The sequence below is a fragment of the Odocoileus virginianus genome, chromosome 14 (assembly GCF_023699985.2).
Source record: "Odocoileus virginianus isolate 20LAN1187 ecotype Illinois chromosome 14, Ovbor_1.2, whole genome shotgun sequence".
In the NCBI taxonomy this organism is placed as follows: domain Eukaryota; kingdom Metazoa; phylum Chordata; class Mammalia; order Artiodactyla; family Cervidae; genus Odocoileus; species Odocoileus virginianus.
The window spans coordinates 12734746-12761769 of record NC_069687.1 but is presented as its reverse complement, the minus strand read 5'-3'; the positions used below and the strand labels follow the sequence as shown (position 1 = coordinate 12761769).

At 46.8% G+C, this 27024-nt stretch overlaps 1 protein-coding gene across 2 annotated transcripts in view; it reads right to left on the bottom strand.

Moving 5' to 3' along the window:
- Positions 1–298: 298 nt before the first annotated feature.
- OTULIN (OTU deubiquitinase with linear linkage specificity) overlaps positions 299–27024 on the bottom strand; it is a 36997-nt gene continuing 10271 nt past the window's right edge. For both annotated transcript variants that reach the window (XM_020878008.2, XM_070476502.1), the window contains exons 3-7: positions 22460–22554; positions 20172–20315; positions 13994–14119; positions 10868–11137; positions 299–5698 (exon numbers count right to left, since the gene is read on the bottom strand). In XM_020878008.2, the coding sequence (XP_020733667.2) occupies positions 5504–5698; positions 10868–11137; positions 13994–14119; positions 20172–20315; positions 22460–22554 (830 nt within the window). In that variant the 3' untranslated portion in view covers positions 299–5503. The remainder of the gene's footprint in view (positions 5699–10867; positions 11138–13993; positions 14120–20171; positions 20316–22459; positions 22555–27024) is intronic.

Here is a 27024-nt window from a genome sequence, read left to right as displayed (position 1 = left end):
TGCACCTGGCTCCACCCCACTCACCCCAGAGCAGGTGGTGTGGAGGTGAGGACTGAGCTGAGGGAGCGGGGTAACCGGCCCAGCTCCCTGAGTAGTGTGATGGAACTGTTCGACTGAATCCAGGCCCAAAACCAAACCTAATCTGGGCAGGGATCATGTCCTGAAAGTTCAGCACCAAAAAGTTGTCGGGCATCACAGGTCTGTCCTGGTAGTGCTGGAAAGTTAAAGCACCGAACCCCAATCTCCCAGGTCCTCAAAGTCAGGCATTTAACCAGAGTAACACAGCCAGGCTTCCGAGTTTTCATTCTTTGAGTTTTTATTTTTAGTTATTGTTTTTACAGTCCTTTGTGGCCAGGCTTGCTACAGGGGATTGACAGCAAAACCTGAGTTGGCTTGGCCTCTGACAGTAAAGATAGGACTCAACGCGTCAATGAGGAAACCTCCGCCTTGGAGGCAGGTGGGACCGTGGTCCCAGGCTGATGGGACCCTCAGGGGCACGGTTTTCAGAGCAGATGAGGTTTTTGACAAACGCTGACATCTTAAGAGTGCAAACTGGACACTCTGCTAAAATAAGCCAAGACAGACGAGGCAGCCAGGTTCACACTGCATTCCTGTCTGCCCTCCTTAGGCAGCCTGGCAGATGGGGAAGGAAAACCGCCACTACGGACAGACAAGGGGTGGGTATCCTCTGCTAATTCACAACACAGAGTCAGAGGCCGCGAAAACCCGGCGGCGAGACCAAAACATGTTTACAGACAATGGAAGCGAGAAGGGAGCTCACTACATACATTCATTTTGGCTTTCTTCCCACACTGAAATACTCAGAAGTAACCAGCATTACCACAGACTGCCCTGGCTCCTGGAAGGAGTACCGTAGTTTAGCACCATTTGTGAGACGACAAGTCAAGGCATTTTTTCATTATAGAAAAGGTCTTGAGTACAAAAGAAAATTATTTTGAAGTTCAGAACTGAACTCAACCACCCCTGGTTACTGGGGAAAAGGCTGCCAAGATTGGTTTAATCTAGAGTCTCGGATCCTTTCCTTGGATCTCCTGCGTTTTGGCAGTTTCACCCACCCCACACCTACACCCGAGAAACCAACAGAGTAAGATAAAGCTCTCCTCAGTGCTCTATTAAGCAGCTCTGGCTCCCAATGAGCACGCAAGGCACGGAAACACAGAGAGCCGTGAGGTCTCAGCCTGGCCTTGCTGAGTCGCTAAGTCGTGTGCTGATGCTACTGCGACCCCATGGACTGTAGCCCACCAGGCTCCTCTGTCCATGGAATTCTCCAGACAAGAATTCTGGAGCGGGTGGCCATTTCCTTCTCCAGGGGATCTTCCTGACCCAGGGATTGAACCTGCATCTCCTGCATTGCAGGCAGACTCTTTACCCCTGAGCCACAAGGGAAGACCCCTGGAAACAGAGAGAAACGTAGTAAGTGGTTTGTTGATAACACATTTCAATACAATTGTTATCTCCAGACTTTATGAGCACTCTGGAGATTTAATGATACCTACTAACATCCTCCACTATTTCCAGTAATAAACTGCAATTTAGCATGGGGGAAAAAAAAAGGCAAAAGGGACAGCTCACCTCCACCCTCCCAAACTCGCAGGGTCTCAGGCTGTGGGACCTCGCACACGGAACAACATTGTGATTTGACTGCAGACCACAGAGCAGGCATCTTCATACACACACGCCCGCCCGTTCCAGTCACGGCCGAGCCTACCCTCCCCTCATGGCCACCAGGGCTGGGGGCAGCCACGCCAGCTGAGTTATTTGCTTTTCGCGGCTCCAAGTTACTCCCTGGATCAGTTACAAGTACTGATCATCAGCTGTCCGTTGTCCCACTTCACAGCACGATTCAGCACTGGCTTCCTGGTCTCTCCAGCCCCTCAGAAGAGACCCCCAAGAAGGTTTTCTAAGAGCTCAGCATTACGCAGTCTACTTCTGTTACACAGGGGCTTCAACTTTAGAAAAAGGAATCTGCAGAATCCACGCACAGAAGTGGATTTTTATCCTTTTATTAACTTAAGCTGAGGAGGTCTGTTAGGCATCCGTTTTGTTTTTCAAAGGCATTTTTTCATCTAAAATCTGTTCGTCCCTCTTCAGCTCACTCCTTACTGTTCTTGGGCCATTTTAACACATTACTGACTGGGGGGATTTTCACAAAAACTAATGCCTGTGGCCAGTGATTTGTTATCTAAGTAAAACTGAAATATTTCTGGTAAGTTGGCAAAATTATTTTGATACTGTGCCCTGACTTTGCTCAACTATGTGGGGACTCTTATATCTAAATATAATATTTAATATCTAAATATAAAATTTAAATATTATATTTAAATGATATACAGATCATTTAAAAAAAGGGATCCATGTATTTTTGTGTACGCGTACAACTAAAATTCCCTGGAGGTTTGCATTTTTTTAAATAACTGTCTAGCTTTCAAAGGGGGAGTACCTGCAAAGTTTTGCTTTAGAAAGACAGACAGGAATGAGATCAAACTTTACCACCCCAAAGGAGACAGAGTCAGGAGGAGGTATGTCTGACGTCTATGCTGCAACGTCAGGAAGCCGGATGCTCAAAGCTGAGACGGCACCTAGCAGTCACCACCTGGAAGCGCCTCAGAAAGGGGACAACAGGCTCCTAGGTAAAAGAGCACCCTGAGGGGAAGAGGGCAGAAGGCTAACACAGACCTGTGAAAAATAAACAAGGGAAAAACAAGCACACAAACACCAACAAGGGTGTTTTTTCTGACAGTGGGGTGAGATTCAAGGGGTCTGAGATTTTACTTGACAAGCCCTAGAACTGGAGGGAAAAAGAATGACAGAATACCAAGGGGATGTCTATTTCCACAATCAAAGAAAACTTCAGATATTAATCGAATGTACAACAGTATAATAAAAGTGTAAATGGCTCTATGTAGAGAGCAGGGTCAATCCTGTTCTGTGCCTTTAAGGTGTTTTCAGATATGCTGAACTCCAAGGAAGAGGAACTGACATTTCAAGACTGACATCTTATTCTCAACTGCCACCATCACAATTCTAATTGAGTGAAATCAATGGAAGCTGTAAACGCAGGTGAGGAGGGGGAAGACAGAAGGAGCAGTGCTAATTCCATGGAACTTGCTACAGGGAAAGTCTTTTTAGGTTTAATGCACCTTAAATGAGCTCAAAGGTATAAGCCACACCTGTTCGAGGCAGGTATCTTCTTGCTGCTAAGACCAGAGGGCTCCAAAACCACGGAACTCTTGCAATAAATCCTGGGATAGAAAGTAAGCAAAGTGTAGTTCCTATCATCTTCCTTCTTCAGAAATACTCTTACCATTTTAGAGATTCCCCTCTAAGTAAATTATCCTCCTGAATCCATTTTGGTCTCAACTCAATTTCAATTCTACTGATGTCACCCAACCAAGAGCAAGAATGAAAAACGGAATTAAAACTCTGGGCAACTATAGTTGGATGCTGCAACAAAAAAATGTATTTTTAAAGTTCGCCGATCATCTACATTTCCTGAAGTACTGTTTCTTTGAAAGCTTTACTTCTCTGATGCTATGATCCCTCTAAACCTGCAAGACAGTCTGAGGGTAGAGTCTAATATGGCCTTGGGACAGAAAGCAACTTAAATGCACGTTTTTGAGGTTTTTTTTTAATCAATGGGGTAGTTAAGACCCAGAAGCCCAGATCAAGTTCACTAAGACTAGAACATTCTCAAAAATGCAGAGATCATGAGTATTGTTAAAACTCATCACAGGCGATCTGCCAGCGGTTTGACGGACACAGACACCAACTGCCTTGTACAACTGACGTGTCTGAAGTTGTGCTTTTAAACATGCTCAAGAATGAACTGGTAGGCATTTCCTCTTGTTAGCTGCATGAAAATCAAGTAACATAAAGTGAAGCATCCAAGCCAACAGGAAGTCATTATTTTCATTTGGCTTCTAGGTTCCTTATTATTTGAGGCACCATTGCATTTCACAGTGAAAGACAAAGCCTCTCCAATATATTCACACACATCTAGAGTAAAATTCAATTCAAACACCCTAATGAGTTAAGTATCTACCAAAATGTGAATATTATTGATGAGGTAATGGGAGGAATACACGTCTAACAGTCTGCATAGTCTTATGTGTCCTCTGAGTTTTTTCTCAACAGAAAATTTTGATTTTTAAGTGAAAGCAAAACTTACATTTTTCACAAAAGTTCTGTCCCTGGGGGGCGGGGGGGAGGGAGAACAGATTAGATAGCTTATCAACTATATTATATTAAACCACATAAAGATTGTAATTTATAATTATAGAATAAAGCTTGGTACTTCAGGGTAACACCATCTCCACAAATACTGAGCCAATCCAGGTGCCGCTGATAGTCTGAAAGAGTGAGGTGTCCACGCACCACGAGGATTCGAGCCCTGATGCAGACGAGGCTCAGCTGGGCTACCCGAGCCCACCCTCGCCGGCCAGGCACCACCCTAGCCTGAGACTGACCAGGCAGGCCAGCACTCGTGGCCAGATGCTGCCTCCCCCGGGCATCCCAAACCCAACCAAGGCCGGGTGCAGCTCAGCCATGCCTCTGAGCATGTCAAGCACATGCTTCTACTGAAAACTTACTCATGAAAACCAGAGACCCTCTGCTGCTACTGGTCCCCTCCAACAGATGTGAAACAGGAACCTGGCAATGGAAGCACTCTCCAGAAACTCATCAATTGGCCTTGGTTTCCTATAAAAATGCACATGGGTCTAAGCTTGACTCTGACTAGATGATAGTGAATCTGTGGAACTGCAGATGAAGGAACAGCCCCTGATCCCAGGGGCTCTCCTGCCGATCACCCACCCCCGCACCAGGCTCCCGAGCCGGGGTGTCCGCGACCACAGGCACCTGGCACATCCTGGCAGAGCAACAATGTCCTGGGGCTGCTGCCTTCCTCCTGCAGCCCCTTCTCTAGCCTTTAAGCAGCTCACTTTTGGACCCAGTTCTGATTCCTCTATTAGACACTCGGCTTATAACAGCTTTAATTAACATGTGAATTCAAACCACTGCTGGGTGAGACTAGCAGGGATGCTGGGCTGTTGGCAGGCTCTGCCCCCGACTTCTACCGTGTGAACTGATTGCATAGTTGTAGAGAAAGGGCACTGCAGACGCTGTGACCACCAGAACAAAAATTACCACCTTAAAAAAAAGAATTGAAAGTCAGTTTACTATGAGAGAGCGCTTTGGACACTTTTCTGTCCAGCACGCGACTCCTCTAAAACTGTGTGTTTTATGGAGGAGGTGTAGTTTGCACCTTGTAACAGGTGTGCACTGAAGATCCCCACGGAAACATACTGCATCATAGATGAGGGGGAAAAAATCGCAGTTACTTCTGATTTGCCAAAGCTAGTCCCCAGAACATTCCAGTCTGGCGAGGCTAACTGGGCCCAGGCGTCCTCAAAGGTCGGGCTCAGGGACCTGCAGGCCCGAGGCCCTGGCGAGGGGCTGCCTGCGCCCCTCGGCCGCGCGCGGCTCACAGGCTGGTCTCCTCGCACACCCGGACGGGGACGTTGTAGTGCCGGTCGTCCTCGGCGATCAGGGTCACCACCGGCCAGTCCCCGGGGGGGTCGGTGGGGTAGACCGTGATGAACTCCTCGGTGCCGTACTTGGAGAGCCGGTAAACCCGGATGGTGTGGCGCACGGCGTAGGCCAGGAGGAACATCTCGACCTGCGGGGAGAACAAAGGCTGAAAGATGCAGCTGGCCCCCCGCTCCTGCTCTGGGGTCCCCGCGGGGCACAGCGCCTTGGCCCGAGCCCTTCTTCCTCCTGTGGCCCAGCCCCAGTCCTGCTGCTTGTGTGGGTCCTGCCGTTCTGTATGGGTCATTAAAATCAAACACGTCATCAAGAAGGGGTCATATGTCTCATAAGGGACTTGTGGTTTGAATACATTAAGAACCTCTCAACTTGACAATAAAAAAGCCAATAATCAGTCTAAAAACTGGCCAAAGGAGTTGAATAGAACAGATTCTTCTCCAAAGATGAAATGCCACTAAGTACATATAATACTTATGTATTATAATACATATAATACATATAATATAATACCACTAGGTACATGCAAAGTCATCAGGGGAACGCAAATCAAACCCACAGTGAGACACCACTTCCCACCCACTGCAACAGCTACAATCAAACAGACAGATGATCACAGGGAGAGACTGACTCCTAGGCACCAGGTTTTCTTTCTTTCAGGGGAAGGAAGCTGTTTCGGAACTTGGCACAGGTAAAGGTCACACAATGCTGTAAATCTACGAAAGTGAGTGAACTGTACACTTTAAAATGGTTACTTTGGTGTTATATGAACTTCACCTCAATTTTAAAAAAAGTGGTAAGTTCATCACAGCACTGTTTATAATAGCCAGGACATGGAAGCAACCTAGATGCCCATCAGCAGACGAATGGATGAGGAATCTGTGGTACATATACACCATGGAATATTACTCAGCCATTAAAAAGAATTCATTTGAATCAGTTCTAATGAGATGGATGAAACTGGAGCCCATTATACAGAGTGAAGTAAGCCAGAAAGATAAAAGAACATTACAGCATACTAACACATATATATGGAATTTAGAAGGATGGTAACAGTAACCCTATATGCAGTAACCCTATATGCAAAACAGAAAAAGAGACACAGATGTACAGAACAGACTTTTGGACTCCGTGGGAGAAGGTGAGGGTGGGATGTTTCGAGAGAACAGCATCGAAACATGTATATTATCTATAGTGAAACAGATCACCAGCCCAGGTTGGATGCATGAGACAAGTGTTCGGGCCTGGTGCACTGGGAAGACCCAGAGGGATCGGGTGGAGAGGGAGGTGGGAGGGGGGATCGGGATGGGGAATACATGTAAATCCATGGCTAATTCATTTCAATGTATGACAAAAACCCCTGCAATGCTGTAAAGTAATTAGCCTCCAACTAATAAAAATAAATGGAAAAAAAAAATGTGGTAAGGATGTGAAGAAATGGAACTCTGAAACATTGCTGGTGGGGATATAAAAGAATGCAGCTGCTTTTAAAAAGTTTGGCAGTTCCTCAAAGTTTTAAACAAAGAATTGCCATGTGGCCCAGCAGTTCCACTCCCAGATTAACATATACCCAAGAGAATTAAAAACATATGTCCTGCAAAAACTTGCACATGATGTTCACGGCAGGATTATTCACAATCACCAAAAAGTGGAAACAACTGAAGTGGATGTATGAAATGTGATACATCCATACAATGGAATACTATTTGTCAATAAAAAGGAATGAAGTATTGATACATGCTGCAATACTGATGAATCTGGAAGACATTAGGCTCAAAGAAGCCAGTCATAAAAGACCACATATTATAAAATTCCATTTACATGAAATGCTCAGGATGGATAAGTCTGTAAAAACAGAAAGTAGTTAGTGGTTGCCTAGGGCTGGAGAAAGGGGAATGAGGGTATGAGGTTTCCTTTAGGAGTGATAACATGGTCTAAAGTTAGACTCCACGATGGCTGCAAAACTCTACAAACATACTAAAATCCACTGAGTTACACACTTCAAAGGGGTAAACTGCTATTTAAACATGTTACAGCAGACTTGTGGGGACTCAGAAAGGACTAACAGAAGTCTAATACGCAAACTATGCTCTACCAGGCTTGTTAGTGCAAGCTCTCTGCAGCAGTTCAAAAGACCTAAGTAACTCAGATTTCGAGCACAAACAACTTTTTTTAAGAGTTTATCTTCGATCCTGGCTGACTCAGCAGTGACCGCCATCTTAGCTCTTTCCTGTGTAACCAGTAAAAGGCAAGCTCCAAGTCAGCCGTGCAGGCAGGAAAGTGGCACTCTGAATGGAAAGCCTCGATGCTTCTCAGATTAGTTCAATTCAGTCACTCAGTTGTGTCCAACTCTCTGTGACCCAATGACTGCAGCATGCCAGGCCTCCCTTTCCATCACCAACTCCTGGAGTTTACCCAAATTCATGTCCATCATGTCAGTGATGCCATCCAACCATCTCATCCTCTGTCTTCCCCTTCTCCTCCTGCCCTCAATCTTTTGCAGCATCAGGGTCTTTTCAAATGAGTCAGCTCTTTGCATCAGGTGGCCAAAGTATTGGAGTTTCAGCTTCAACATCAGTCCTTCCAATGAACACCCAGGACTGATCTCCTTTAGGATGGACTGCTTGGATCTCCTTGCAGTTCAAGGGACTCTCTAGAGTCTTCTCCAACACCGCAGTTCAAAAGCACCAATTCTTCGGTGCTCAGCTTTCTTTAAAAGTCCAACTCTCACATCCATACATGACCACTGGAAAAACCACAGACTTGACTAGATGGACTTTTGTTGACAAAGTAATGTCTCTGCTTTTAAATATGCTATCTAGATTGGTCATAATTTTCCTTCCAAGGAGTAGGCGTCTTTTAATTTCATGGCTGCAGTCACCATCTGCAGTGATTTTGGAGCCCAAAAAAATAAAGTCAGCCACTATTTCCACTGTTTCCCCATCTATTTGCCATGAAGTGATGGGACTGGATGCCATGATCTTAGCTTTCTGAATGTTGAGCTTTAAGTCAACTTTTTCACTCTCCTCTTTCACTTTCATCAAGAGGCTCTTTAGCTCCTCTTCACTTTCTGCCATAAGGGTGGTGTCATCTGCATATCTGAGGTTATTGATATTTCTCCCGACAATCTTGATTCCAGTTTGTGCTTCATCCAGCCCAGCGTTTCTCATGATGTACTCTGCATATAAGTTAAATAAGCAAGGTGACAATATACAGCCTTGACGTACTCCTTTTCCTATTTGAAACCAGTTTGTTGGTCCATGTCCAGTTCTAACTGTTGCTTCCTCACCTGCATACAGGTTTCTCAAGAGGCAGGTCAGGTGGTCTGGTATTCCCATCTCTTTCAGAATGTTCCACAGTTTATTTTGATCCACACAGTCAAAGGCTTTGGCATAGTCAATAAAGCAGAAATAGATGTTTTTCTGGAACTCCCTTGCTTTTTCCATGAGCCAGCAGATGTTGGCAATTTGATCTCTGGTTCCTCTGCCTTTTCTAAAACCAGCTTGAACATCTGGAAGTTCATGGTTCACATACTGCTGAAGCCTGGCTTGGAGAATTTTGAGCATTACTTTACTAGCGTGTGACATGAGTACAATTGTGCAGCAGTCTGAACATTCTTCGGCATTGCCTTTCTTTGGGATTAGAAAGAAAACTGACCATTTCCAGTCCTGTGGCCACTGCTGAGTTTTCCAAATTTGCTGACATGTTGAGTGCAGCACTTTCACAGCATCATCTTTTAGGATTTGAAATAGCTCAACTGGAATTCCATCACCTCCACTAGCTTTGCTCGTAGTGATGCTTCCTAAAGCCCACTTGACTTCACATTCCAGGATGTCTGGCTCTAGGTGAGTGATCACACCATTGTGATTATCTGGGTTGTGAAGATCTTTTTTGTACAGTTCTTCTGTGTACTCTTGCCACCTCTTCTTATATCTTTTGCTTCTGCTAACAGAAGCATTTCTGTCCTTTATTGAGCCCATCTTTGCATGAAATGTTCCCTTGGTATCTCTAATTTTTTTGAAGAGATCTCTAGTCTTTCCCATTCTATTGTTTTCTTCTATTTCTTTGCATTGATCGCTGAGGAAGGCTTTTTTATCTCTCCTTGCTATTCTTTGGAACTCTGCATTTAAATGGGTATATCTTTCCTTTTCTCCTTTGCTTTTCACTTCTCTTCTTTTCATAGCTATGTATAAGGCCTCCTCAGACAGCCATTTTGTTTTTTTGCATTTCTTTTTCTTGGGGATGGTCTTGATCCCTGTCTCCTGTAAAATGTCATGAACCATGCTTCTCACGTGGTTGGCTATTCCACTAAAGGACTTAGGCTGTTCAGGGCGACGTAATGAACCCATCAAAGAAAATAGCAAGCAGAGCGTGGTGAGCAACAGGTGACCCACAGGACAGCACCACACTGGGTCTCTGGGTGAAACCCCAAACTTAGCCTACCTGCTGAAGATCCAAGAGCAGGCTGGCTCTCCTGGCTAAAGTGACTCCACTTCTATTTTTAAAGGATGCTACCTAATACGACAGCAGCCAAGATTAAACAAGGTCCTTCAGAGGACTCCTTCCCAGGGCGTGGTTTCTTTCTGGAGCCAAGGGTTCTGGTCCCACCCACCACACGACAGGAGAAAGTCCAGGCTGAGACAACCATGGTGGTTATAAAACAGGTTCACCCTCGAGGGCTGGGAGGTGGGAGGGAGGTTCAAAGGGGAAGGGACATATGCATACCCTTGGCTGATTCATGTTGATGCATGGCAGAAAGCCAACACAATATTCCAAAGCAATTATCCTCCAATTAAAAATAAATTAAAAAAAAAAAAAAAACAGGCTCACAATTCTTCAGCATGCCTGACTTGAGCGTGGGAAGAATGACCTTATCTGCTTCTAACAGACGAGCCTAGTGTAAGTGCCAGTGAGTGACTTCCAAGGTTTGATCACAGAAGGCACTGGAGCATCCTGGGGGTCTTCTTGGACCACCTTTTGAGAGAAGCCAGCTGCCATGTCAGGAGGACATTTGAGCAGCCCTATGGAAAGCCCCACACAGCGAGGAACTAACCACCAGTGAGGGACTGAGCCCTCCCGCCAACAGCCAGGTGAGTGTGCACCATGCTGGAGGTGGACCCTCTGCCACAGTCGAGCCCTCCAGAGACTGAAGTCCCGAGCAAGACTCAACTGCAACCTCCGGCAACCCTGAGCCAGAACCACACAACTGCACGGCTCCTGAGCTCCTGACCCACAGAAACTGAGGCAGAGGTTGATGGCTGACGCTGCTGCTCTGGGCGAATGTACTCCCCAAGGCGCGACTCACCTGTTCCAGGCCGCCAGTGTGCCCCACCTGGTTCAGATGGTTCCGCAGCAGCTGACCAGGGTCACTGGATGTATCCCGAGCAAAGAGAAGCACAGAGAAAAACGGCACTTCCTTTCCCTTCTCTTTATCGTCATAGAGTTCAATGGCTCTGTTCAGCATTAGGAATTTTACAGCTTCATAGAGGCTGTACTCCTCTTCTTCATTTGTGAACAGTTCATCACAAGCCATCTGCCTTGCTTCTGCAGTTCTCAGTTCAGCCAGGCTTGCCCACTATAATAAGCAAGTTATGTAATAATTAAATTGTTGTTCTGAAAGTCCCTGGTAAAACCCCACACTATGAGCACAAAATTATTTTCAGAATAGGTAGGCGACCACAGGTCATGTGGTCAAGCTCAGTGTTCAAGCTTCCAGCTCAAACAACTGTACTCTTTAGAGCACACACTTTCCTTATTCAGCTCTTCCCCCGGTAATCTGAAACAAAAGTATACTGCACTAAGGAGAAGCTCTGGGATCATGGAATGGAAATTTCAACTCTTGTATCTTCCCAGGCAAAGAAATGGAACCAGTCAATGCACAAATATTTGCAGGAGAGCAAACATGCTTTTGAGAGACCTGGTGTGATGATGCCCTGGAACATAGCTGAAATCACCCCTCCCTTTTGAGGGGCTTATGGCAGCCGATACCACCCCGAAACACCAAGCCAACCTTATAACGTGAAGACAGGCAAGGAAAACTGTGGCATCTCCTGAATACCTGTTTACTAAACTTACCCTTCTAACCTCTTAAAAATTTACTTGAGTTTCAGATGAATAAGTCTACTCAGGAAATTCATATTGACTTCTGATTAAAAATAAAGGAGAGAATCAGGTATTCAAGGAGAAGGGAGCAGCAGGTTAGATAGGTTAGATAGTATCACCGACTCAATGGACATGAACCTGGGAGCAAACTCTGGGAGGCAGTGAAGGACAGGGAAGCCTGGTTGCTGCAGTCCATGGGGTTACAAAGAGTAGGACATGACGTAGGGACCGAACAATAACAATCAGGTATTCAGCTAACTTTAAGCGAAGAAGAAAACCCTATAAATATATGGTTATGAGAACCTCCCTGCGAATAAGAGATGCCAACCCCAAACTAATCCTTGTGTATAATCAGTAACTACTGCTCCTCTGCAAAACCATTAAATTTTTTGATTCAAGAGTAAATTTTAATGGTAATAACTGTGCCACAAGACTCTGAAAGCTACAACATCTCATATTTTCCAGGAGTAGACAAAGCTGGCAGGTGAGAGCACGGCTCTGGAATCAGAGTCAGGATGGAACAAGGGCCTCACCACTGAGCAGCTGCTGGCCTCTGCAGGGCCACAGTCTCATCACCTATAAAGTGGGCACAACCACAGCCACAATGCCCTGCTGGTCTGAGAATTACATAATATAGAACACTTTAGTGTACAGCCTGGCACCTACGAGGTGTTAGCAGGGCTGGCTCAATTAATGAATAATTTTAATGGAATAATTATAAATTGGAATCACTTTAACATTCCCCCAAATCAAGATCTAATTACCACAGACTAGGTGTGTCTTTATTAGGTGTATAAAGCAATTTCTCAAGAACTTAAAAAGAGTTAAAATGGACAGTTACCAGTGGCTATGCTCAAGCTTTCCTGTTCACTCCCCAAGGCCAGAGCCCTGTGCTCCACCTGCTGCTAACCCAGGGCCTGCTTGGGGCGGCGGGCCTCCAGCCCCTCTAATTCTGTGTTCAGCTTCAACAGGCAACAAGAACAGACCCCCCCTGTCCTTCTCTTGCTCCCAAGTCTTTATCACTAGTCCTTCTTCGACAGTATTATTTTCCAGCACACATTTCTCGTTTTTATAAATAAAAACTAGGCTCCAGCAAGTCAGGGCTCTCCACTCATTCAACCAAATCTTTCCCAAATGCCTACTGTGTGGCAGGCTCAGTGCCCAGCACTGGCTGCAAAGGAATGAAGAGGCTGCTCTCCTCGTCTGTAAAATGTGATGGCCACAGTGACAGCGCCCTGATGGTGGTGACAATTATGTAACATAGAACACTTCAGGTACAGCCTGGCACATATGAAGTGTATGAAGTCTCTCGTGAGGCTGCAAGTCTCATGGGGGCAGCAGACCACAGTTAGGAGTCTGTGTGCTGATGACTGGAGTGTGTGCTAGGAGTCTTGAAAGATGATGCCTGACACCTCTTTACAGCCCTCCCTACTCCATCTACGAAGCCTGGAACAACTAACAGGCCCTCAGTCCAGGGTTCCTGGTGAGGAGGGCTTACAGGCTGTTCAGAGGCCGGCAACCGAGAGGTCCGAGCGGGCCAGCGTGCAAGCAGGATACCCCACCCACGTAAGACAGGGGAGAGCCACGGAGAGGGAGGGTTTAATGACCAAATCACTGACCAAGTCACTTCCCACAATTCTGCTTCAGAGAAACCCTGAGGACAGTTTTCAAAAGACAAGTTACTAAATCTACTGCACTGGACAATCGTCATAAAAGAAAACATACCTAATAAATATGGACAGAATATTAAAACATGAACATAATTGGGAAGAATTTAATAAATGAGAATTCACATCAGTGATAATACTATAAGAGATACACGGACTAATGATATCCCTGAAACTTATCAGTATGACTTAGAAGACTACATCTGTAAGGTTTGCTTTATACAAAATTAAACATTTAACATGTCATCTCCTCTAGAATGTATGATGTTGATACCACTTCATTTTACCAAACACCTCAGAGGAAGAGTTTGTGTTTGCTTAGAATTACTTTGTGGAAAATCCAGCCAAGAGCAAGTGGTAACCCACTGTTGTTGCTTAGTCATGCCTGATTCATGGCAACCCCATGGACTGTAGCCTGCCAGGCTCCTCCATCCATGCGATTCTCCAGGAGGGAACACTGCAGTGGGTTACCATTTCCTTCTCCAGGGGAATCTTCCCGACCCAGGGGCTGAACTCGTATCTCCTGCATTGGCAGGCGGATTCTTTACCACTGAGCCACCTGGGCAGCCTGTGACCCACTAGGTGAGGACTAAGCAGCGGTGCGCTGGGAAAATCGGGAGTCAGAGGTCTGTACTTAATGAAGAAAACTGCATGTTCCCAACCTTCTTCCTCAGTAAAGCGAGGGACTCCTTAATTTTATCCACCAGGTCCTTGCTCTTCCCCTCAAATTTCAGTCCCAGCTTCCACTGCTTGATCCAGCTGTATTTGCTTATGAGTTTTTCTGGTAACTAGAGTTATCAAGAAACAGAGAGAAAAAATGTTAACATTTCAAACAGTCCATCACATGAGCCAAGCTGTAAGAAACAATGTAACCTAGAAGACCAACCTTTGTGACCTTTGTTTCCAGAATTAATTTTTGCACATCTGTCTGGGTTTAGGTCGGAGGACCTCTATCTAGAAGTCCGGAGGTCAGAAATAGCCACCCTGAGGAGGGCTGCTAGAGTGACATGGCGGTTCTGGTTGAGAGCCACAGGCACAACCTACCTTGCTGGGCTCCCGCCACAGCCAGGAACACTCCACAGCTCTGTGTAAGGGTGTGTGAAGGCAGTGTCCACTCAGGTCTTGGCAAAAGCCACGCGGGCGCCAGCTGGGCTCACTGGTCCCCACCCTGCCACTCCCTGATGCCTGACTCGGGAAGGCACTTTGGGTCTAATGAGATGGTCCGGAAAACAGCAAAAACCTGCTCCTTTCCTGACTAGGAAAACAAAACCTAATTTCCAATTTTTACACTATCATCAAAGTTTTAAGATTAAAAAGAAACAAGATGGGCTCCAGTTTAAGCACCTAATCAGTGTAAGTAAGATAAAAAATTACAACTGAGAATCTAAGAATCAAGGGTTAAGGGAGCCAGGATGGCCTGGCTCATTAAAGAACAGACACCATTACTTGGCCTTGTTTCCTGGAGTGTCTGTTATTTTGTTTTCCCCTCATCATCAGTAGAATCTGGAGTCTGAAAGGCAAGCTGGGACAAAACTCAATCGATGTCAGCATGGGAACCCAGACTCTCCCAGGAGTTGAGGGTGTGTCAGGAGAAATTCATGTTATTGGGTTGGGCATGGGCATGTCACTTGGGTGCTATAAAATGCAGAAAGGAAAAACAGTTCACTTCCAAGTCAAAAGATCATTAGAGAATGATGAATTCTTCCCTGGAACAACAGCTCAACAATCATAAATATAGTTTTAAATGAGGCCGTATGTTCTGTTCTCCTGAATCAAAGACACAGAAGACCCTTCTTGAATGGTAACTTGGTTTCACCTTCTCTATCTACAGCAATCATGAGAAACTAAGGTTGTTTCACCTCTCCAAAGAGACAAAACCACAACAGGGACTGAACTCCTCTTCAGCTAGTTACCACAGTGAGGCCGTCTACACTTACTCAATCGTGGGGGGTGGGGGGCTGCGTTCTCACTTATCATGACGACAAACGACCCCCCCACACCCAAAAGGAGCCCAGCGCTGCACCCACGCTGTCCTGCGTTTCAGCAACATGTGGGTGGTTCTCCTGCAAACCTTCTGTTAGGTCCTCTGGTTTGTCACCAGAACCTAAAAGGCCCTCAAGTGGCAACACGCTGAAATCACAACTGGGCACAAAGAAGCGCAATGAGCAGAAAGTACTGGCTGCACAGATACGAGCTGGGAGACAGGGTGGAGGGAAGCCCGGGAGGGCACGTGAGCATCACGTGACACTGGGTAGGGACCTAAAAAGCAGGCACAGCACTCAAGTACTCCAGAGACCCCAAAGACCTAACTCCACAGAGGACCCAAATAAAAGCCGTTCCCTCACTCCTTCCATGCATGGACCAAACTGTCATTGCTAGAGTCATTCTCCAGGGTTGTATACTTCTGGGAGATGTGGAGATCGTGGAAAAAGCCCCAAAATTGAGGTGTGAAAAGAAACTATGAGGAAATAATAATGGGAGTTGAAATCCTTTACTCCAATTAAAAAAAAAAAAAAAAAAAAAAGAGTATAACTTTAAATGCTTTCGGGGGTCATAAGACACATAACACACATACATACAAGGCTATTCTTTTACACTACACACTCAGAGACTGGACTTCTCTTAGAGTAAAGGAGGTTTAAGAAAGAAACAAAATTAAAAACAAGAAACAATGATGGGAAATACTTAACAAAGCAGGCAATTAGCTTTGATGTAATTTCATTTGTGACTGAAATATTTTTTTTTAAAAAGCCCATTTTCTCTAGCAAATGTCCATAATCCTTGAAATCAGTACCATGACTAAAGGGACAACAAATAACAAAAATGTGTCCTTCCCCAAACTTTCTCATAATATGAGTTTTGATACAGCCTATCATCCTCTAAACAAACAACGTCACATGTCCTACCCATTCAGAAACATTCTGAAACTTAACCGAACCCCAGGACCCATGTCCCTAAGGACACCACCTCTTAGGGGACCCAGGTGCTGCCCAAGTTTAAGAAGAGCCAGAGCAAGCCACATCCAAGGTCAGGGTCAGGGTCAGATGATCTGACTGCAGTCAACACCACAGAGACTGGGGTCTGGAAGGAGGCAGACACCACACACAAGAAGCCCAGACCCGACGGCCGGCGGTGAGGAGCGGCCAGACTGTGAGATGGGCCGTGACAGCAAGGCCAGAGCAGCTGAGCAGTGCAGGAAGCATGGCCTGGCCCCCCCTCCACCGAGCTCACACCAAGGGAGGGTCTTGGTCCTGCGCTTCCTGTTGCCCAGTCATGTCCTGAAAGCAAGCGTGTTCCAGGAGCAAGGGACGACGCCAAGGGCTGTGGAGAGTCTCTTCCCTGATGTGAATGGAAGCAGATACCGCCAGCTACAGGGCATGGGGCTTCTCTGGGTTCACCACACCGATTTCCTGATGAGATAAATGCATGCTGAGGTCAAGCGATGTTTGGCACAGCAGGTGGCCTGCAGGCTGGGGGCCAAGGCTGGCTCCAGGTCTACAGATTCACATGCCAGCTAGGGTGTCCCGGGACCTGTTTGACTCGCAGTGCCGAGGAGGGGGGTGGGGGTGGTGGTGGTCAGAAGAGGTCCTCAGCAATTCAGAGACCACGGATCAGGGGAAGCTGAGACTGACTTGTCAGATGGTTATTGTGCTTCCAACAGCAAGCCCACCCCATTTTAAACTCAAATCATTTATACTAAGCTCTAACAGCAAGCATGGTTTAATTCATACAATAGGATATGAGTTAATTGTAATTCAGTGGGAAGATGGACAGGAAACGGTCAGAGAGTTTCATAGCCAAACTCCTGTAAGATTTTCTTGTTTCGTAGACAGAGTTAAGTACCAGCGGATCTGCGTGTCTCAGGCATGTGTATTGACACATATTGAGATGTGTCCTTACTACAGTTGCACGGTGGGATCTGGTGATGGAGACCCCACTTCCAGGGGAGGAGGTCCAGGTACCCCCTCCACGGGCACACACTGCCAGTCTCTGTGGGCCTCCACACCCATCTGTGTTCATACTTGGTTCCACCGTGACTTGTTCCGGTCACGCCACACCATCCTCTCGCTCACTCAGCGAGGCCCCTTATCGGTGTGGACTTCCTGAGGGAGGACCAAGCAGACAGGCTGGAATGATAACAGGGATGGGATGGCGGCCACAGGCGAGAGCACGTGACAGCTGGGGGTGGTGAGAGACTAGTCTGGGCAAAAGCAGCAACCAGTCTACGCGCCCCTCCTGCACTGGGCAAGGGCAGCAACCAGTCTACGCACCCCTCCTGCACTGGGCAAGGGCAGCAACCAGTCTACGCGCCCCTCCTGCACTGGGCAAGGGCAGCAACCAGTCTACGCACCCCTCCTGCCCTGGCACGTTGAATAAGAAGCATGAGGTGCACCTACAACCTGCTCCAGACACATCACAGAACAGACCCTCCCGGGAAAAGGCTCAAATCAAGGGAAGATGCTGGGGACCAAAAAGTCAATACAGTGACAAGTCTTCTAGCTGAAGGAGAGCAAGAAAAGTTTCACAGACTTTCATACGACACTCCCAGCGGGTATGACGAGCTTTTGTCTGACTCAGGCCTCCTGGCCTTCAATAAAGGTTAGATGACAAAAATACCACTGTGACTGACTAATTAGATTATGCTCCCAAGAGAAAAACTCTACTGATTGGCTGATACATACAGAAAAGGGAAGAAATTAGAACGCTAGAGAATTTCCACATGACTCAAATTCAGCCAGGAAAAGCACCTTGAAGCCCCACAGCTCACACACACATGTTCTCATACCCATCAGAAACCAAGCACAGTCCATCTGGATTGTTTCTAATGTGACAGATGACCCTACCCAGATGGATCCTGTCAGTAAAACAAAAGGGACATCGTGCTTTACTTTTACGGGGAGTATTTTATATGCTTAACTATGTGGAGCGCTACTTGCAGGGCTCTACTTGCAGAGTTTCTCACTCACTACTAGGAGAGTTTCTTAGAAAGTAAAAGAATTCTAATTCATTACATCAATTCATAAATCTAAGCATCCCCTTAAAGTAAAAAGTTCAAAGGAAAACAGCCTACACTTGAGGAGCACTTTATGTCACAAGCTGTAATTTAAACTATGGTTAGCAAACAGAAGTTAAAGCAAAACCGAGTGAGGTCACCCACGTCTGCTTCCTCAGCAGAGGCTCAGGTCCACAGGCAGGCTGACCAACATTTCCAAGATATGTCAGTACTAATACTTAGCATAACCTGCAAAGCTACAAATAGCCTACTGTATCAATTTCTTTTTGCTTCTTTATTGAAAAAAGAAATAAGCTAATACTGAGAAATCTGCTTAAGACGATGCATCTCTGATTAGGAGAATCTTTTACAGATGTCATCTAGACAGCTTACACCAGGGTGCCGCTTTCATACCACTTTATAGAGTGGGTAATCAGACAGACAGGTGGTATCCTCCACCCACTGGTCCTGGCTGTGCTCGGAGGCTAAGTGACACCTCGACCATCTAACAGATCTGTAATTAGCTGAGCTGCCAGCCAGTACCCTCTACAAGTCTTTATCCCAAACAAATACCCCAGTTCCTTCAACTGTTCCCAGAAGGAGACAGATTGCCTAGGGCACATCCCCTTCTGTCCCAATGGTACAGGCACAGAGCTGCCCACAGTCCCTAGGATGGGATCTGCCCACTCTAGTTCAAGACAGGCTGTCACTGCCTGTGTTTAGAAAAATCCCCTTGTTTTTTGAAACTTTATTTTGTACTGGAGTATAGCTGATTAACAATACTGTGAGTTTCAGGTAAACAGTGAAGGGACTCAGCCATACGGATACATGTATCCATTCTCCCCCAAAGTCCCCTCCCATCCAAGCTGCCAAAGAACATTGAGCAGAGTTCCCTTTGCTGTACAGGAGGTCCTTGCTGATTATCCATTTTAAATACAGCAGTGTGTACATGTCCATCCCAAACTCCCTACCTATCCCTTTCATTATAAAATAGGCGTCCTCGTCACTGCGGCCATCACACACCTGTGGGCTGTGATCCACTAAAATCCCAACTTTTTTCCCCTAAGTTGCTGGGGAGGCACATCTCCCAGAGCTGACACTTTGGGTTTTGGTTTGGGGGTTTAAGACAAGCCCAAGTTTTCCAATTTTCCTCCAACTAACCCATGTTGTGAGCTCCGCTCAATCATGACTGCCCACCAAGCTCTCTAGGGATGGTCTATCACCCAACCTATCTGACCTCAGCTGGTGTCTGTCATGGATACATGACACAGGGACAGAGTGACTTCTTGGGGGTATTACTGTCAGGCTGCAGATTTAAAACAACTAACAAGGGCCAGGCACGGGCCAGCCCTCACCTCCCCAGGAAGCCTTCCCCAGCTGACAGCAACCATCTCTCTTCCGGTGTTTCCGCTCTGTCGCGTACCAAGCCGATGACCCTCCCTCTCCAGATGGTGCTGATTCCCTGAACTGGAGCCAGAAGCCCAGAAACGTGCCTTTGGAAACCCCAGCAGGTTCTCAGAGAGTACAATACAAAGCCCACTTGGTGGAGACTCCAACCCAGAAGTCAAACTGCCCTCAGTGCTCTGTGCAAGCCCTAAACCCCTGCTCTCTAGTTAAGCTGAGGCGCTAAATAAATTTTTATCATCTTTCTCCTCCGGGAAATAACAATTGATTTTCCGTGCTTTACTCTGCAAAGTCACCCCAGCCACAGAAAGCTGCAGAAACCCGCACGCTGACATCGCACTGCAGGCAAGCACCTGGGCACACGGCGCGGGGCAGACCAGGGAAGTCTCTGCTGCAGAAACGACAGCAAACAGTGCAGATTCAAACCTGCGGCAGCAGCGTACCAGCGTGAGCTCTGGGTCCTGCAGCCAGGAGGGCAGCGCCGTCGGCTGGCTCATGGCCTGGAACAGCGTGGCCCTCAGCGCACAGTAGTTATCTCCGCGGACTCGCCTGATGGAGGTGAATTTCTGGGACACCTCCTCATAGCCCTGTGCAAAAAGCATCAAAGAATTCAAATGGTCATTACTGACTTCGGAGAGCGGGGAGAATTTTATTCATGTGGAAGAAGTGTGTCCCCCATGCCCCCCGTCCCAATCAGGGGAAGAATGGCCAAATCTTTCCTGCAGGATACTTTAATTCCTTTTTTATTCATCAAAAGAAATTAACAAATGTTAGTATCATATAAAATATCAGCATATGCAGCAGACGCAACATACTAGAACATATAGAATAGGACATTAAGTATTATTAAAATGCTAGTCACCCCCAAAGTTGAAGTCGTACGTCCCTTTCTAAGCAACTGCTATAACACTCACTTAAAATAACCAGCAATCTGAAGGCTTTGGTCTGTGTTTAAGTTGACCCTAAACTCTTCAATGAGGAGACAGGAAAGAAAAGAGAGATGTACCAAGCTATGTGCCCAATCCCCCAGCCGTATCTGACTCTTTGTGACCCAGTGGACTGTAGCCCACCAGGCTCCTCTGTCCATGGGATTTTCCAGGCAAGAATACTAGAGTGGGTTGCCATTTCCTACACTAGAGGATCTTCCCGGCCCAAGGCTCAAACCCTCATCTTTTGTGTCTCCCTGCGTTGACAGGTGGATTCTTTACCTGGCTTATGTCTCCATATTAAAAATAACACCCTGTACCCCAAATTTCCATGAAATACATAAAAGATTATATGTATCATCTTGGAGGTGCCTGGATAAATTCTGTTTTATAAAAAGTGGATTGAAATGTCATTATTATTCAGCCTGGAAGTGAAACAAGGAAACGAAAATTCTCGGTGACAGGCTCAGTCACTCAAACACAGCCATTCAAACGGACTGTTTTGAGCACACTCCCCTTAAAATGACACTATGAAATCCCAGGCTGACTGAATTCTCCGCTGGACGCTGCTCAGGCCTTGGCATCAACTTTCAGCCTTTCCCATCTCACTCCCCCTTGACCAGGTGGATCTTTCGCTTGCCCTGCTCTTCCTCAACAGCCACTTAAAACCCTGTTCCCCCCCGCCCCCGCCAACACACACGTACACAAAGGAAGAAGTGCCAGCCCCCTGGGGTGGGGACCCTGCAGACAGTCATCCTGTGTCCAAGCACTGGACCCTGTCGTAAGTTGTTTTCAAGGTTCAAGTCACAAAGATGATGTTCGAACTGGATATGAAAGTATTTCTTTCCAATAATAAGATTCTGAAAGCTGCATTTCTGTTCAGTGGCCTAACCACTGCAACAGAAGGCCCATCGGGGAGACTCATGCCTACTAAATGTACCTCTTTCCCACGGTGAACCCCGAGCTGTCCCAAATACTAGTTCAATAGCAACTGCACCCTTCCAAATGCATAAGTCACTCATGGATCGTGCAGTACACTGTAGTCCATATTCAGTGAAAAAATCCAGAGAAGCGGGCCCCAGCAGTTCAAACCTGTGATGTACAAGGGTTAACTGTAGGAGCAATCTCCACCTATGGAGGAATGTTGCATTCAGGATCCATCTGAGGGGGAACCGAGAAGGGTTCTGTCTGACTACCATGCAGTGGGAGCAGAGACCCAGCCCAGTCACAGCCCCAGCAGGACTGCGTCATGGGAATCCCTGACATCCCAGAGCCTTGGAAGGACTACCTTTGGGTCACCAGGTTATGCAACGGGACTGAGAGGGGGCAGTTCCTGGGTGCCCTAAATAAAGGCAGGAGATCCAGGTCCCACTGCTAAGGGTGTGCGGGAGAGTCCAGGCCCCAAGGACTGGAAGATGTGAAAATAAACCCAGGGTGGGGTTAGGGTTAGGGTGGGGACAGCAGATGTAGGTCACCCGAGGCTGTGCCCTCACCAGGTCAGAAGGGCATTACAGTCAAATGCCCCCAAGGGGCCAACCCGTGGCCCAGCTCGGAACAGCACACAGTCATTTATATATTTTTCAAAGAAATCAAGCTACTGACTGACAATGATTCTATATTAATACTGAGATGGCCCTTATCTTTGCAGTCTGCTTCCTCATCTCTAAAAGTAGAACCCCAACAGTAACACAGTCTAATGGCAGTTGTCGTAACTACAACATCTAAACATACATAAGGACATATTAAATAATTACCTATGGTAGACTACTGGAAAAACTCAAAATGCACGCATCCAGGCGTCATACCTTTTTCATACATGTTGCTTTTTGCGTATTTCCCCTCCATTCTTTTTTGCAGTAGTCCATGATATCCATTTCAGGAGCTACACTTAATCTAGGTTCTGTGAAAGAATCCAAAAAAAGGGGTGGGGTGGGGGAGGAGGAATAAAGAGACAAAGCATGTTCAGAATTAAAAGCACAGCTTCGCCTGAGAGTTCCTTTCTCGCTCACTGCAGTCCTCCCACGTCCAGAATCCCAAGACTGCTGACCACCCAGTTGAGACCGCCACCACCTCGCTCCCAGATGACCACAGAGGTCTCCCGCTGAGTCTCCCTGTCACCAGACCCTACCGACCATCCCCCACACGGCAGCCAGAGTGGTGCATTCAAAAACCTAAGTGAGATGCTACCTATCACAGCTGGGCTCCAGGGCCCCCCATCACACCTGGGAGTCCACTCCCTTCCTCCCTACAAGAGGGCCCCTGCCCTGGCCCCCCACTGCCTCTCGGGTCTCAGCTTCCCTCACTATACACACCGACAGCTCCTGCCCTACCTGCGAGGTACCCGCTCCTCAGTCTCTGCAGGTCTTTGCTACCTCTGACACTCACATCCAATGTCAGAACATCACACACACACACACTCACACACTTTCATTCTGTACCCCTTACATGGTTCTGCTTTTCTTCTCCGCAGTGATCTACACCTGACATATTTCTTTCTCTGTACTCTGCCTCTCTCATCCCTACACACACACACCACACACACACACACACATACACACTTTCACTCTGTTCCCCTTACATGGTTCCGCTTTTCTTCTTGGCACTGATCAACACCTAACCTATTTCTTTTTCCGTACACTGCCTCTCCCATCCCTACACATACATACACAGCAAAACATGAGCTCCCTGAGGGCAGGGGCTTGGTCTGTTTCTCAGCGGTGCCCTCAGCACCCGCAACCACACTGACCTAGGTATCCTTGAATAATGTTCATTCAAACATGCAGTAGTCTAAGCTATGAGACCATATAGCTAATAATTTGTAATTTTTTCACGTCCATTATACAAAGAGATAACACCTCTATTACAGATGTATATTTAATAATCTTCATTTCATTACATCCTGCTTTGATCCCAAAGGGCTATAAACTGTTGATAATCAGCCAGAAACTAACGCAGCTCTCACTGTGAGCTGAAACACAGGCCTTGTTTGACTCTAGTAACACATACTCCCCAAATGAAAGCTATGACTGATGATCAGACAGATGTTACAGTAAAAATAAAACGGTCTTCAGACTTCCCTTGTTGAACACATGAGGCCTGGGGTTGGATTCTGTGGCCTAGGCATATGCACGCACATGTGTAGGTCTTTGTATGTTTTAGGAAGAAAGCGAGCTAAATTCCCAGGCATATCTTGACTTCCTCCTTAAAATATTGAAGAAGTAAATGTTAGCAAAGAAATCAGGACATAAACACAGAAGTACCTCATGGCATATTTACTCAAGAGGAAGCTGTACATAAAATAAAGATGGTATAGTCAACTCAATCCAACAAACACTGTGTGTCTAATATGTGCCAAGCACTGAGCTAGGAGCAGGCGGATATGAAGATGATAAAGGCCCAGAGTCAGTCCTGAACGGGTTTAGAGACTACTGAAGAAGAAAGGACTGCAGGCCCTGACCATGCAAGATGTGACGGATGTGGGATGATGGAAGGAAGAGCACAAGAGGAGCCCCGAAGCCCTTCCTGCACTTTAATAAGTAAAACAACTTTTTAAGACATAAAATGTCAGAATTGCCTATTTTTAAAATTTCATTGATAAATCCTTTCATAAGGAAAATAAACCTTCTATACAAAAGGTAAAATAACACACACATAGGTAACAGATACTTTTATCTGTGCTTAAGTCAGGACTGGCTTAAAGGTGAACCAGTCCTGGAGCCTAATCCGCAGAGACCACAAATACCACAGCTGCGCAGCCAACCCTCAAATAAACAGCAGTCACTGTTTAAAGTCAAAAACACTTTGTGAGTGTCTATTTAGTGGAAGGAAGAGCTCCCTTTAATCGCCTTTCAGCTCACCTCCTCAGAAAGCCCAAGGAGCTACATGTGACCAGAGTCGAGGACACTCACTGGGACACATTCTGCCACGAGCAGAGCAGCTTCCAGCTCGGGAAGGGCCCCCCCGAAGAAGCAAGTCCAGACCTGGCGCTCTCCTCACTCGCGGTCCTCTTTCCTGTGGGCAGGAGACCCGGGCCCTCCGCAGGGCGGCATGGGCCCCACCTCAGAACTGAGGGGAGGAGGCAGGAGGCTGACTGGGCTCAGAGGCCAGGCCACAGGCCGAGGGTGGGAAAACGGGTACTTGCACAGCTGCTAGCATCAGAAGTTCATCCCCAGTCCCATCCTGCTGGGCGCTGGGAGGACTCCGACAGCCACTGCAGGCAGGGAGCTAGAGACGCAGGATGGCCTGAGCCCGACCTCAAGCAGCTCACAGTCTATGTCAGCTCCTGCTGTTTATCCGCATCCCACACAGGCTGCTTACTGCCCCAGGAATGCACATTTCTAATGGCCAAACAAACTCCACCAAAAACACATTCAAAAAACACAAAGGGGAAGCTGAAAATCAAGAGTGGTCACCAGAAGCTGAAATAACCAAGAGGTTTTGTTCCTTAACCACCATATGGTGACCAAGACAAGGATTCAGACCCTTGGAGGATGGGAAGTTAAAGGTGAACCCCTCCAGAATGCTGGGACTCTCAATCAAGAGGCTAGGGCAAGAATTGAAAACTTTTTCTCTAATGGGCCAGAGTGTAAATAACATGGGCTTTTTAAGGCTATCAGGTTTCTGCACAACTACTCAACTTACTATGCATGAAAATCACCACAAAGAGATGTGTGAACTAAGGAGTTCCAATAAAACTTTATTTATAAAACCAGGTGGCATGTCAACTTTGGCCAGGGAGCTAGTGTTTGCTGACCCCTGGACTAGGTGGGGTCAGCTTCCCAAGTGGCGTGAGTGGTAAAGAACCCGACTGCCAATGCAGGAGATGTTAAGAGATGTAGGTTCGATCCCTGGGTTGGGAAGATCCCCTGGGGAAGGAAATGGCAACCCGTTCGTTCCTGGCCTAGAGAATCCCGTGGACAGAGGAGTCTGGTGGGCTCCAGTCCACGAGGTGGCAAAGAACAGGACATGACTCAGGTGACTTTGCACACACGGACTAGGTGACTAACAGAGAGCATGAGAAAACTTTCTGCCTTGACCTGGGCTCTGACTTGGGGAGAGAGGACCTAAGATCTCATAACCACAGCCCGGCTCTCACACAGGGACAGACTGTGACATCACACTAGCTGCAGACCCTGGGAACTCAAAACCAGAAATTCACCTGAGGTGGCCCAAGGCAGGTGACTCCCGGGTGCATGGCAGAAACAAGGCCGAATTCCCCCACACTCAAGACAGGCTACACAATCTCTCCACGGACACACAAGAGCCAAGCTTAGAACCAAACTCTGAAGAAACAAGAAGCGGGCAAAAACAGCAGCTGGCGTAAGTAGACCTGTCAGGATTTTCAGCTAATGGAATTATCAGGTCCAGAAGAGCATGTTTAAACTGTTTAGAGGAATAAAAGAAGGAATGAAAACTTGAGCAAAGAGCAACACACTATCAAAAAAAGACCTAGCAAATCTGAAAAGAAAATAGATCTTTTCCAAAAGAGAAAGAGGAAACCTTTCTAAGGGAACTATCCAGAATGCAACAGAGGCTAAAAGTCAGAAAATACTTGAAAGGGTGTGTAACTGAGGGCACTGGATAACTGAATGGGAGCTAGCAAACACCTGATCTGGAGCTCTGGAAGCAGTAAACAGAATAGGAAAAAGGCAGTATTTAGAGAGATAATGGCTGAGAATTCTCCTGAACTGATGAAAACTAGGCACATTCAGATTTAAAAGGTAAAAACAATCCCTAACAAAACATTTTAAAAAAAAAATCCATACTTAAGAGACCCTGAGGAGAAACTGTAGGACACCAAAGACAGAGAGAAGACAGGAAAAGACAGACTGCCAAGAGTCGGACTGACTGCAATGTTTCCAACTACAAAAGAAATGATAAGAGAGAGGAATGAAATTTTCAAGGAAAATCAGAGAAAATGTATTATTCACCTGGGGTTATTCAAGAAATAAAGTGAAATCAAGACATTTTCGCACAAACGGAGCTGCTCACCAGAGGCCCATCCACAGGATGTTACGTCAGGAAGGGCAACGAAGCCAGAAGGACTGAGATGCAGGGTGTGAAGGGACCTATGTTGACTCAGACCAGAGCTGGAAGCGACAAGACCCCCTGAAAGGCAAGGGCACCTGTGTGGGGCTACCCTGGGGACAGAAGGGAACCCCAACAGAGAGCCTGCAGAGCAAGCGAGGAGGCCAGAGGCCCCTGCAGATGGGGCAGGAACAGACAAGGGCTGAGGAAGCACTTTCTCCTCAGGACAGGACTGCTGAGTCCTGCTGCTGAGGTGAAGTGTGTGCAACTGCCGTTGGGGCCCTGAGACGCCTCTGAAGGCTGCGGGGGCTGGGAACCCGCAGGGCTGGACCACAACAGAGCA